General features: G+C 44.0%; 1 protein-coding gene across 2 annotated transcripts; it reads left to right on the top strand.

Moving 5' to 3' along the window:
* The first annotated feature begins 568 nt into the window (after positions 1-568).
* On the top strand, positions 569-11,429 carry LOC115585647 (Krueppel-like factor 15). Of its 2 annotated transcripts, XM_030424197.1 has the most exons (3): positions 569-807; positions 2,615-4,204; positions 11,179-11,347. In XM_030424197.1, exons 2-3 carry the CDS (start codon positions 2,721-2,723, stop codon positions 11,345-11,347), a joined length of 1,653 nt encoding a protein of 550 aa, XP_030280057.1. In that variant the 5' UTR covers positions 569-807; positions 2,615-2,720. The 2 variants fall into 2 exon arrangements, with proteins under 2 accessions (XP_030280057.1, XP_030280059.1); XM_030424199.1 differs by lacking the exon at positions 569-807 and having other exon boundaries at positions 2,721-4,204; positions 11,179-11,429.
* The last annotated feature ends 1,977 nt before the right edge of the window (positions 11,430-13,406 follow it).

The following is a 13,406-nucleotide window of genomic DNA, read 5'->3' as shown; positions in this document are numbered from 1 at the left end:
CTAGCGCAGATAAACGAAAAAACAAAGACAAAACTGATGTTGTGCTTGTCAGGCATGAAAATGAGTGCTTTGTACTTTAAAACGCTAAACACTTTTACATGAGAAACTATTACTCCAATTGACCAATAATACATGTTTGAATGATAGTTCATCTGAAAAAGCTACAGTAAAACCTGGTCAGAAAATAATAGAAATGTTAGAGTACCACAGGGCATCAGAGTGATTCACACAAAATACACACAACACACTCACTGGAAACCCTAATGGGGGGATTATAGAAGTACAAACATCTGGATTAGGACAAAACAACAGGCAAAACCTGTATGACCTATCTCAGTCCTCTGTAGTTACTGTAGGGACATGATGGTGATTTTATGATCTGCTTTAACTCACTCACTCACACACACACACACTCCATTGACGCCAAGCCAAACCCTGAGGCCGGCCTCTCTCTCTACCGGGAGCCAATTGCGGCGCGCCGAGCAGGCGAGCCTTCATGAGCCGACCCCCTAATTTGACGGGTATAACATACCCAGCTCCGATCATGTGACGGCTAAGCGAACAACCACAGAGAGAGAGATAGAGTGATAGTGTGTGCACGTGTGCGCGCGTGTGTGTGTGAGAAAGAGAGAGGGAGAGAGAGAGAGAGAGAGAGAGAGAGAGACGGCGTGTAGATGGGTACAGCTATGCAAAGACCGTGTCGTGGAGTTATATTGCCATTACGCACTATTACGCACTGACAGCAACTTTGAAGGGAAGAGCGCTCGGCGCGGAGGAGCGGAATTTTTGGATTCCTCGCATTTGCAGGTGAGCGCATGAGAGGCAGACACGCTGTTGTGATCTACCAGTGGGCTGAAAAAGTGTTTATGTGTTTGTTTATTTGAGCGCGCGTGTTTTCTGTCCGTCGTAGTGGAGCGCAGAGTGTCTCCGCCGAGTGAATGGAGACGCGTTTAGTATCTGTACCGTGTTCCATATGCGAGTTTAGACATACGACTGTTTGTTTCATGCATTGAGCTGCAGCCACTACAATAAAAAAAAACATGCTTGAAATTCTTAATCTTTAAATCATTTATATCTAATATCATGTAAAACTCGGTATTTTTCTGTGAGCTGCTGCCACAGTCTGCAGTGTTAAACACGCCATGAATCTACAGTTAACTCCCATAAATGATTATTCTTGCAGCGTGGTGAGCACCAGGAGACATCACGCTGTCAAAGCCTCTCTGATGTTTCGCAGGGTTACCATAGGGCAAATGACTTAAGACTCGGCCATGCCAAAATGTTCCAAACTCTCGTCCCAAACTTTTTTTTTTTTTTTTCCATGAGGTATCGCCTGTGCGCAGCAGCAGACCCCCTGCCTCATGTCATATGATCTTATCATATTAGCCACCATATCTGAGTCGAATTATGGGGGTGAGATCAATAATTACACAACCAACTTTATGGGACTCAACAGCAGAGAAACAGTCGCCTTAAAAGGCCTGTGATTGTCAATGAGGCAATGATGTATTCAATAATCATACATTATTTCCCAGAGGTCCAGAGACCTCACTCTGGAAAGCGGCTGTTGTTACGGATTTACAGGAGAGGGCGCACAATCATTTTGTTTTCAGCCTCTCCTGCAGTACGAATGCAGCCTTTTTAAGGGTTTTAAAGTTGACTTTAGCGTCACGCTTAATCGTCATGAGCCACTCATTGCATTTAAGGCCATTTGATAATGTCTGGCATTTGTTATAATCCATGTAAATGTAGCCGTGGCGCATTGTTTGTGGGCTGTTTGGTGGATAAAAATAGACTAAATCCTTCACTCACCACCCCATTGAAATTTGCTGTTCTTGGACTGAAGGACTGAGATGAAATACCACTGACACTGACGTCAGCTTTTAGATGAACTTTGTATTTTATTTTATTTTTAATTGTAATGCCTTCCAGCATGTCTTTAAAATGTACGTCAAGTCGGACTAAGCTGTTAAAAATGACCAGAAGAGAGAAATGAAGAGAAAACGCATCATCGAATGACTGCAGGCCCATGTGGCTTTAATGTTAGACATGGTGAGAAATGGGAACCCCTGATTCCACATGGTCAGCGTGAAGTGTGAACCAGCAGCTGCAGCGTCCACACGCGCGCGCGCACACACACACACACACACACACACACACATGCGCACATGCTCAAGGTCTTCAAATTCCACTTCCTTTCCACTGGTTGACTTTCCTTTTGAAGTGCCATCAGCTGCAGACCTCTTGAACAAGCAGCAGGTAGTGCAGAGAGATCATAATAATCATTTTCAGTCAGTCTGCTGGTTTACTTATTTTGATACAGTGTTAACTCGAGGCATTCTCTTTTAAAACATTAACCTTGAGTCTCACCGATACAATGTGTTACTGTGTTGTCCAGCTGTTTTTGTTTAGCACATATTCGTTAACTTTACAGTTGAATTTAATCAAAATTTAACTCAACCAAGTACAGTCAAAGTAGGTGACACAGGATGGTCACTACCTGTTTTTATACAAAAAAACTAATCAATGGAGGTTTGGCTGTTGTGCAGTCCAATTCAAATGCAGTTTTCTTTCATTGCCATAACTGATGAATGCACTTGTTTGTCTTTTGCAGGAAGAAAATTACAAAGTTTTTCATTAACAATCGGCCAATCTCCAGCGGAACAGCTTGATCTCCAGAGCACAGCAGAATCCGGCTTCATTCATTCATCCGCACAGGAATGGTGGATCACTTGCCGCTTGGTGAGGAGACCTTCCTGTATTATACCGGCTCTCCGGGGTCTGACTACGCCAATGGTGGTGTGTCGCCAGGCATCATGGTAACTGACGCATGCATCTACCATTGCCACCACCACCCCTACCAAGGGGTGACGCTCTTGTCCTCCCCTCGCCTCTCTGAGGACGACCTCAGCGACTCCTCCAGCCCACGTTCATCCCTCTGCTCCAGCCCTGAGTCCTCTTCGCCGACGTTACGGCACGTTCTCGACTCAAGCTACGAAAGCAGGAGCAGCAGGAGCAGTGGGAGCTGCAGCTCCTCAGGAGAGAGTCAGGACAGCCTGCTGGACCTCCTCCTCTCACAGGCCTCCCTCACCAATGCCAGCAGCAGCTGTCATTCTTCTCCCTTCTCCTCTCTATCCCTATCCTGCCCATCCCCTTCTTCCTCCTCACCTGCCCCACTCTTACCCATGGGCCTGGCCTGGGAGTCCAAGAGAGAGCAGCGGCTGAGTCTCCTACACCAGCAGGCCAGAGAGGACTGTTATGAGTTCCCTGTCTTCCTGGATGAGATGCAGGATCCTGCAGCGTTTCTCTTTCAGCCCACCCTGGAGGAGATAGAGGAGTTCCTGGAGGAGAACATGGTGGTGGCGATGCAGAAAGAGGAGGAGGGGAGCGATGAGGGGATGTCAACAACATCAGAGGATGCTGAAGCGGAAAGTTCAAGGACAATAGCTAGAGATCATGTCTCAGTGTCGCAGAACTCAGATCAGACTGTGCCTGTGGCTAATTCTTCACTCTCCTCCTACACAGAGACCAAACACACACCATGTGCTTCTGACATGGACAGCTCGCCATCAGTGGATATGAGTTGCATAACTAGTTCGAGTTCTACAAGTAGTGGAGTTGATGCAATCAAACAGGAGGAATGTGGTTCACTGCCAGCCTCATCAGAAGGTACCAGCGCTACCCCCAGTGTACCTGTCATCCTACAGATCCAGCCCATTCAGATCAAACAAGAACCCAACCCTAGTGCCATATCAGATGCTGTCACCCAGCATACCCAAACTCAGACAACCGAATCCCAGCCAACCCAGGCTCCATCGGATATCAAAATCGCCCAGCTCCTGGTCAACATCCAGGGGCAGACCTTTGCCTTGGTGCCTCAGCTGCTTTCCCCGGCAAACATTGCTGGCTCATGCAAAAATGGAAGCATTGCTTCGTCCAAATTTGTCCGGATCGCACCAGTGCCCATCGCTGCAAAACCAATTGGGCTTGGGGAAGGTGTGTTAGGTGCAGGTTCAGCTGCAGGGGTCCTCGCTGGAGGTCAGAGGTACCAGAAGAGTGCAGTAGCAGACCTTATCAAAATGCACAAGTGCTCTTTTCCCGGCTGTAATAAGATGTACACCAAGAGCAGCCACCTTAAAGCCCATCTGAGGAGGCACACGGGGGAGAAGCCCTTCGCCTGCACATGGCCCGGCTGTGGATGGAGGTGAGCAGAACCAAGTGTTCTTATATAGATTAAGCAAAGGATTAGAATAAGCAATGAGCTAAAGAGGAGGCAGTCACTGAACTGAATACACGATCAGCCACAACTTTAAAAGGCACATCCAACTGATGCTCGATCTGATTGGGATCTGGGAAATTTGGAGGCCAGGTTGATGCCTTACATGGCTTGTCACATTCTGAGGGCCATTGCCATGAGGGATCTACTTGGTCTGCAATGGTGTTTTGGGTTGGTTATGCGTGTCAAGTGGCATCCGTATGAATGCTGGGACACAAAGTTACCCAGCAGAACATGGCTGATCGTTGTATATCTTCTTGTTGCCTCCAGACTTGTACACATTGCAACCTAGATTTGGTTGGATCAGTAAATGCAAATGAGTGAATAGATTGATAGTGCGGCCAAATCTATATGTTGTGTTCTTGTTAAGTCTTGTATCTATGAACCATCTATGGTCTATCTACACCACAGAGATTAGAGCAACAAGGGTTATCAACTTCCACTGCGGTCTCATATACAGACACTTGAAGATAGCCATTGATCATTGACTTTTCCAAATGTGTGTAGACTTGGATGAGATGCTCATCAGTTTGTCATGTTACTGTAAAAACAGCAATGAAGGTGCTTTATTGCAGGGTTAGTACCGACAAGAACAGATTGTGACGCTTTCTAGTGCAGATTGTATTCCATCAGGTGCTATCATTTGTATGTTACACTCATTTTAAAGGGCAAAAACATGCTTGTCACACAAGTCTACAGTTATTCCAGAGACTGGCTTTGATGTCACCACTGTGTTTAAAAGGACTGTGGTATTGTTTTACAGGCCAGAGAAAGGTTTTATGATGGCATAAATATGTGTTAAATATACGATGAGATGATACAGGAGGCTCAGTTTAGTGTTTATGGATGGGAGGGGAAGGGGAAATGGCTCATCCTCAGGCAAACTACATTCAAGAAGTCTTTTTAAGAGGGTTATAATTTGTTCTCTTCCACATGCTGGCTGTGTGTCCCCACTATCTGTATTTTTGTACCATGGTAAGTTGTAGATTAGATAGAGTGCCTTTTGAAGTTGTCTGTGCGCAGACTTTGCCCCCTGCTAGTTATTCCACTTGTTTGCTCACTGTCTGCAAGCACTTCACACACATGCACGCATTAATGCAGTAGAGATACACTGGATTACTGCAGAATCAAGTTCAAAGTCTTCACTGTACACAGGCTCTCAATTCACTAACTTCGACACAGTTCCAGAATAAGTAATTGGATTTCTTTAATTATTGCTTTTATTTAAGTAAAAAAGAAAAATCCTCATTTAAACTTTTCTGTCCAAAGTGCAAATGCCAACTTTCGACCTGTTGTTCAGTGGATTCCACCTCTATACATACAGTTATTGCTCAACAGTGCATAGAGAGTCTTGCATGTGTTTGTGTGTGTGTGTGTACAGTTCTGTTTTCCACACATGGGTGGAGGCCGGGTTAAACCAGGGCAAGCATCATGCTTAAAGTTGAATCATGACAAGGATTGAAGTACAGGGATGAGATGAGCACCTCTATTAGGTTTAGGTCAGGAAAGTAATGCAAATGTGTGTATGAGAAATAGCTAATCAGATAAGTTTGGCTCAGCTCAGTAGACAATTCTGGCCCACGCTGTATCAGTCTCCCTCTAACATCACACTCTGTGAGGAGGCTGTACTGCACCTGCAGCTATTTCAAATCCTCCATATCTGACACTTTTTTTTTCACAGTATGCATTATGTTTGGGCATACATCCAAGTATTTAGAGGCATATTATGTAATATCAAATTATACTGGAGAAAAAAAAAAAGTTGTGTCATTACAACCTAGCTGGCTTGAGGCCAACATGCTTTTCTTCACATGTCAGATGAAGGATTAATGTGTTAAAGCTGGGGCTGGTTAGATTGTAGAAACCAGAAAGAGCAGGCTGCGACTGCCCTGTCTCGCTCGAGCTGGCCAGTTTGGAGATGTGTGTGAGCCGTCAGTGTGCCACGTTCAACAAGCTCTCTAAGCTTTTTTGTCCAATAAATCCCAGATAGCAAAAACTGTTGCAGCCCAGATCTGGCCCTCGTCAGACACGTTCATGTGGCCTAAATGCCGTGTGGAATGATGCATTTGGGCGGTCCACTCCTGTTTGCCAGATCTCAGCAACGTGCAGGTTATACCGTCGCCACAATAAACCACAACTGGCCAAGGTCTGGAGCTGACACAGCTCGGATGAGGGTGTCTGGTACATTTTTGCTATCTGGGAAACACAATAAAACTTAAAAAGGTTTTGCTGCTTTTCTTTGTTGTTTATGATAATAAATGAAGAACTTGGGGGAATTTGGACTGTGAAATGAAGTGTTTTTTTAAGACGTCACTTCGGGCTTTGGGAAATTGCGATAAGTATTTTTTAACAATCATTTGAAATTTACATTATTTAAAGATATTGAAAATCCTTATTAGTTGCAGCCCTGTCCAAAATGTAGGACTATTCCTTTAATTTGGCTTTTTGCGTCTTAAAAAGTCTACTTAACTCAGGTAACTTCAAACATTCACCGTCCTAACTGGGGACCATGCATAATACCCCCAGTCCTCCTTAAACTACACGTGAGCTGTCTGTACATGACAGCAGCAGTATACTGTATTATACAGTTTCCCCTTTTCCTGCTCCTCTCCCTTTTGGACAGGAAATGGAGGTGAGCTGGGGAGTCAGGTACCTCAAACCCTCGGTAACTTCAGAGTAGATCCATGTGTTGGCTCCTCTGAAGTACAGAGGAGTGCTATTTCATTGGCTGGTCTCCTACATATAACCAAGTCAAGGTTATATATCTTTCTCTGCCAAACTGTTTTCTTGTTCAAAGCTTTTTTGGACTGGACTCCCCCCCCCATTTCGCCCTGGCAGCACTTTATGCTCATGTACAGATCTGAATGCACGGTCAAAGTCACATGTAAACACTTAAAGGTACACATGCGGGCAACACACATAAACACACAAGGGTATGCAGTATTTTAAGCTCGCACCTGCATGGAGACTCGGTGTTCGATGGCTCAAATCCAAACAGTTTGCTGTAATAACACTGTGACGTGTGTGTACTCGACATCTGTCATCAGGGCATTGGCTTGTTGTCCTTGTCAGCTGATGCATTCATGGTCACGACAAAACAATGTTGTAGGGTGGTGACTGGCCATCGCGCTGTGATTTAGTGCTGGAACTTAATTGACAGGCAAAGAGAGAGAAGTGACGAGGGTTGGGTACTCAGCGGTGTCGGACTCAAGATGTTTGAGGGGCCGGCACAGGAAAACAATCAAAAGGCCACTGCACCAGCTGTATGCGGTGGGAAACCAACGCAAAGAAAGTCCTGATGTATTTATAGTGAAGAGAGGGCACTTCACCATGTTTTGTCCACTGTAAGGGCACCCTAGAGGGCACTTTATCATAATAGAATATATTTGTAATGCAAAAGTACAAAACTGACCATTCTAACCTGAGTGAAAACCTGGTCTGTCTTAAAGCTGAAGAGTGTACTGTGTTTGATACCCTCAAAGCCAGGTCCCATATCAGCTGCAACTGACATTAGCATGCCTAGGCCTGCAGCCGACGTTGCGCACATTCACAGAGAATTAGAGCCTCCTACATGATTGGCGAGGCATCACCAATTTTATTGACATCTATGGGTAATTAATTGTTGAAGTTGAAGAAGTTGTTGATGTGACTGGACTTCTTTTACTGTCTTAGTTGATGTTAGCTTAGCATTTTTACTCACGTTAGCCAAAAATCAGCCACTGGCTAAGTCCAAAAGTCCTTACCAGCATGCTATTTAGTACGCTAGAGCAGTATGTGAGATTGTTTTAGTATGTTCCAAACCTTTGAATGAAACCAACAGTATATGATTTCCATGCTTATATGTGGAAAGATTTTAACAACAAAAGCCGGTCAAAATGCCTGTTCTTCCTTCTTCTTTGGATAAGACCGAAGATGACATTGTCAGCAGGATTACACAAAAACAAATAAATGTATTTTGACATTAACATTTGGCATGGACCTGGTTAAAGGGCAAGATCCCCAAATTATTCTTACTTCCTTTAACATAAAAGATAATAATAATGATTGGCCTATAAAGAAAAATGTTATTACAGAGATAGTAAACAAAAACAAAACAACAAAAGGTACCGTTGGGGATCGGCACTGAGTTCCTCGTACAAACTTTACTATCTGTCCACTGTGATATGTTATATACAATCCAAGGACACTACCATCTTCCTACCTCTACGGGGGGTGCAGGGAGGTTGGGGTCATCTACAAAACCGCATCAGTGGAGCTAGAGAGGTTTAGTGCTCTGCAAGAGAACAACTTCAGGGATTAAATCCAGATTCCTGTGTTTAAAAAAAATCCATTTTATGAAACCTGTCAAAAGAGGTTTTATGGTTTATGTGTATAGCTTTTCATGTAGGAGGCAAACTTCTGTCACTGATTAGTGCTGTCATGCATTAATATATTTTCCCCTTCCACTTGCGCAGAGTTGAAATTGAGCTGCTCATAAACACTGTGACAGGAGACACAAAGGGCTTTCCAGCTGTCAGGATAAGCTAGATGAAAAGACACAATGAAAATAAAGCTTACAGATGAACAGTAACGCTCTGTACAGTACATGTGCTCACCAGTATCTGTGTTACAGTAATTTTCCAGGTGTGTAACCAGCCTAACCACTCCACCTTCCTCAGCTGTTTTGACAGCGCTCTGTTGGCTGTGTAGCGACAAGCTAGAACAAAGCCTGCATAGGTCTTTCCCACAAGCGCCCACGCTAATATGTACGCTATGTGTTACGCTGCAGCCACGCCAAGCCAACCCGAGGACTCAAGGTGCAAAAACAGACAGTCCTCGAGTATTCGACACAAGTGCCCTCCACGCTGTAAACTCGGTGACTTCGCCCCCCCGTCCCCGGAACGTATGGAGCTGAGAAACCTGACACATGCCAGATTGGGAGAGGGAAGAGTGAAGAAATAGAGGAAGGGCTATAGTAGAGCAAGAGAGGGCACGAGTTTGAGAAAGAAAGGGCGAACTGGCACGTGATCAATCTTCCCCCCAAAAATTGTGGATTTGAGGAACAATCAGGCTGTCTATTTGCACAAGTCCTTAATGCATGTTCTGTTGAAAGATCTTCCCCAGTGCACTGTGTTGTATTTGGACTCAGGCCCAGTTTCAGTCAGTAAAATAGTTGTACATGTTTTGTGTCGTGCCCCAGCTTGAAGATGAGAGCACAGCTTTAGGGTGAAACGTGTCTCACATACAGATTACCATAACGAACAAATGTACAGTCACATAGTACAGAGCGGACAAGAACAGAGCGTAAAGAGATGTGTGAAGTCATGGTTTTTTTGTATCTCTTATCAAAGCAGTTTTGGTTTGCTCTTATCATTATTTTTTATATTACTTTTTTCTTGTGTAACCAGTTCTCGTCATCATGAACTGTAAAACAGTGAATTGTGGAAAGATGCGGGACACATTGTTGTTGAATTGTTTTTGTTTGGACCTGATGATGCAGTTTGCTAAGGAGTGAGGCATCTTGCTTCTTTCTCATCTCTGTGGAGAGGTGCGCATGCACAGTGTTTATCAGGCACATGAGGCTCGACTAGTACAACGGTGGTCACATTTTTGATATCTTTTACTTCAGTCTCTCTGTTGAACTCAGCGCTGACTGAATGACGCTCGAGCGCTGCTTGAACAGAGACTGGTAGAAATGTATAAACAAGCCTGTGTCCTTAACTCCGTGCCCCATCATAGCACCGTGCCCGAAAGGGGGACAAAAATAAGGTGCCCACCCAGGTGTTGTGTTTCACTGCCACTCCAAGCTGAGGCCGCTCAACACCTGTGACTGCTGCCAAGTCATTTGATGGGGGGTTTCGACGCCGACTGCACCCATTCACATGTGAGACTAAAGCCAGATGTTGGTGGGTGTTTTTTTTCCCAGTCTGAAGGGGGTACAAGCGCCTGATTATCTGCAGTAGTTTGAGTGTTCTGAGTTCGCGTGGTGAGATCATCACCTATAAGTGTGAAAGTGTAACTATCATTGTACATACGCCAGATAGTCTGTAGCTATCTGACAATAGGCCAAGTTGTGATTCATCGTAGAAATGCTGGTTAAAAAGATGTCGGTACCAAACAGTCCTCACGTGTTTGTTCTGAGGATTGTAGCTTTTCAGATGTTATGTTAAGCTCTGCCAGTTATCTTCTTTTTATAACGGGGCCATTAAAATGATGAATAGGCCGCTTGTGTAATCCACGTCTGGAGTGGAAATGCTTTGAAATAACTGTGAGTGATGTTTATACATCTCTGTGAATTATCGCCTTCATGCCTGCAGCCTGCTGCCGCCGCCGCCGCTACTGGAAGTGCGCCGGGAAATCAATCTGTGTTATAAATTAATCTGATCTTAACAGCTTTGCTAATATATACAGATACACACAAGGATATACACACTCGCACACACATTTACAACAGGAAGTGTATCATCCACTTAACCCTTCACTGATACGATATCCATGCTGGCCGTAGCTCATAGAGACCGGAGCGGAGCAGGCCAGGAATAGTCGGAGCTTGGATTGGCAGCGCTCGTGTGTTGAGCTAAATATGGGATGGCTCTTTAACTTCGTAGAGTAGACCCAGGGCAATACACATGTGTAGTGTCACACCTCTCAGATTACCCCTCATATTAAACAGCTTGACATGGCTTTAATGCTATTTAGCAGCTTGAAGCATGACGGCATTCATTATCTTTACAAGGGAGCTGCTGTACACAACCGGATTGTCGGTTTACGCACAGAGGTGGAGAGGATGGAGTATTTCCGATTTATCATTGTAAAGCGTCAGTGTTTCACATTACTGACTCTTGACTGACAGCCGGGATTAGATAATTATACTGAGCTGGGAAGCACTCTGATTACATCCCTGGTTCTCCCCTTCTCTCCAGGTTCTCCCGGTCCGACGAGCTGTCCCGACACCGGCGCTCCCACTCCGGAGTGAAGCCGTACCAGTGCATCGTCTGCGAGAAGAAGTTTGCCCGCAGCGATCACCTGTCGAAACACCTCAAAGTCCACCGCTTTCCACGAAGCAGCAGGACAGGACGCTCTGCAAACTGACTCCTCTGACCCCGCTCTGACAGACTGACGCTAAGCGGGAAAGGGGGGCAGGAGGGGGCCCGTGTTCCTGCATTTGTGTGTGACGAAGGACAGAGGAGGGGGGGGGTCCGGGGGGGTTAAAGTCCAAACACCTTTTAAAGGAGTCCGTGCAGGACTCTTGAGCTTTGCGTGTGTGTTTATGTTCAAATATGTACGCGTGACGTACATTCATGGTACTGTGATAATTTATTGGGTGGTGAGGAAAAGACTGTAAAAACTGAACTAAAGCAGAAAACTGTTACTTGACACAACACCCTCACAGGTGGAATAAGCTTCTTGTATAGTACAACTTTTTTTTTTCTTTTTTTTTGTCTCAGTCGAATCTTTAAACTGATCTAATCTGAAGAAATCTAAGTATTTTTTACACTTTGAGGTAAGTTGGTATTGTTGGAGTGAAAAAAAAACGCCTTATCAAAAACAGTTTCATCACTAAGGGGTCTGCTACTATTTAAAAAAAATCTTTTTTTTTAACCTTCCTAGAGCCAAATGTTTAAAAAGTAATATCAACAGAAACCACATCGCTTAATTAATGGCTTGAATTAAATTTGAGCTCACTCGACGCTGGGAACTATCGGGGCCTCGGTTTGATTCTTTCTCGATAGGCGGCAGAATAACGGATGCATCAACATTCCTTTAGCTTTGAATTAGTGTCTTTGTTGCCTTTGAGTCTCATTACAGTAAAAATCGCTGTAGAAACCTCAAACACAAGAACAAAGCTTAAGTTCATGTTGAATTATTGCTCACCAACAAAGATCAGGTCTATGTAATTTGCACTGGCACACATGAAATTTCCGGTTGTCTGCCCATACAAAGTATTTTTATTTTGTTCTCACTCGGCTTTGTGACGATCTATTGTCTAGTCTGGTTAAGAAGCTGTTCATCAAAATATTTTGTCATTTTTATGGCCATTTTGGATCAAACCGACGTGACGGTACAGCGGTATCCAACGGCTACCCTCAAAATATTTCACGTAAAACAAGTATTTCCAGAAACATAATGATACATCACAACATTTGTTCTCTGGCTTTGTAAATTTTTTTTAATTTTTTTTTATGTGATGCCATATCATTTATTACTTTCTGTCACTTTACGTACTTCATGTCTCTGCTGTGAAAAATTGTTATGCAAGATGCTGAATTCACGTTGCTAAGCTGAAGGAAAGGGAATACTGATTTCACACTGGTCATGAACGAAAAATCTTATCTCTTGCCTCCTCTCTTGCCAAATCAAGTTTTTTTTTGTTTGCCTCTTCAACAGAGTAATGTCATAATTAGTAAGAAAATAACTTTCAATTGAAGTAAAAAAGCTCTTAAAATGAAATTTTAGCAGTGGCTTTTTGTATTTCTTGCCCATTTGTCAAGACTGGTATTGTGCATCGTTACAGTATCAATTCAGACTACCAGAATAAATAGATTAAAGGCGCAGTATGTAAGAACGGGCCACCTGTCGAATTCATGCTCAGGATAAATAAGGGGGCACCGTATCACTAGAGTGGCAGCTAACTGCTTCTAACTGTGGCTACAATTAGCTAGTTAGCTCAGTTAGCCTTAAAGCTGGCAGTCTCGAATGGGAGCTTGGAGCACCTGGGGAGTGGTGGTGTTTACCCTGGCACCACAGGAACTTTGGACCAGGACGGGCCAGGGATAACTGGTTAGCATGCTGACTTCAGTAGATATCTCTGCAACACAATACACAGACGTCAGCACTGTTATTTCTCCACGTTCCGTCACGAGTTGTAGTAAACTCTTGAATGTGTTTGATTAACATTCTGACATATTGCCCCTTTGAAGTGAGCCTATGTAACTTTTGCTAAACAGAGACATAGGACAGGATAGAAGTAAATGGTAAAACGCAACAGTAACACAAGTAGAGAAGAGACACATAACGTGAGCAAGGAGTTAGCTAACGTTAGCCACCATGAGCCACTGAAACCGCCGCATATCAGAGAAATGATGTTGAAACCAAATACCTGCTTGAATTAAATTGAGAAATGTATTGCTTCTAAATTAAACTTGGATTT

This window comes from Sparus aurata, chromosome 7 (genome assembly GCF_900880675.1).
Source record: "Sparus aurata chromosome 7, fSpaAur1.1, whole genome shotgun sequence".
NCBI lineage: Eukaryota > Metazoa > Chordata > Actinopteri > Spariformes > Sparidae > Sparus > Sparus aurata.
Note: the sequence above shows the minus strand (reverse complement) of the source record. Positions and strands in the feature narration are given on the sequence as shown.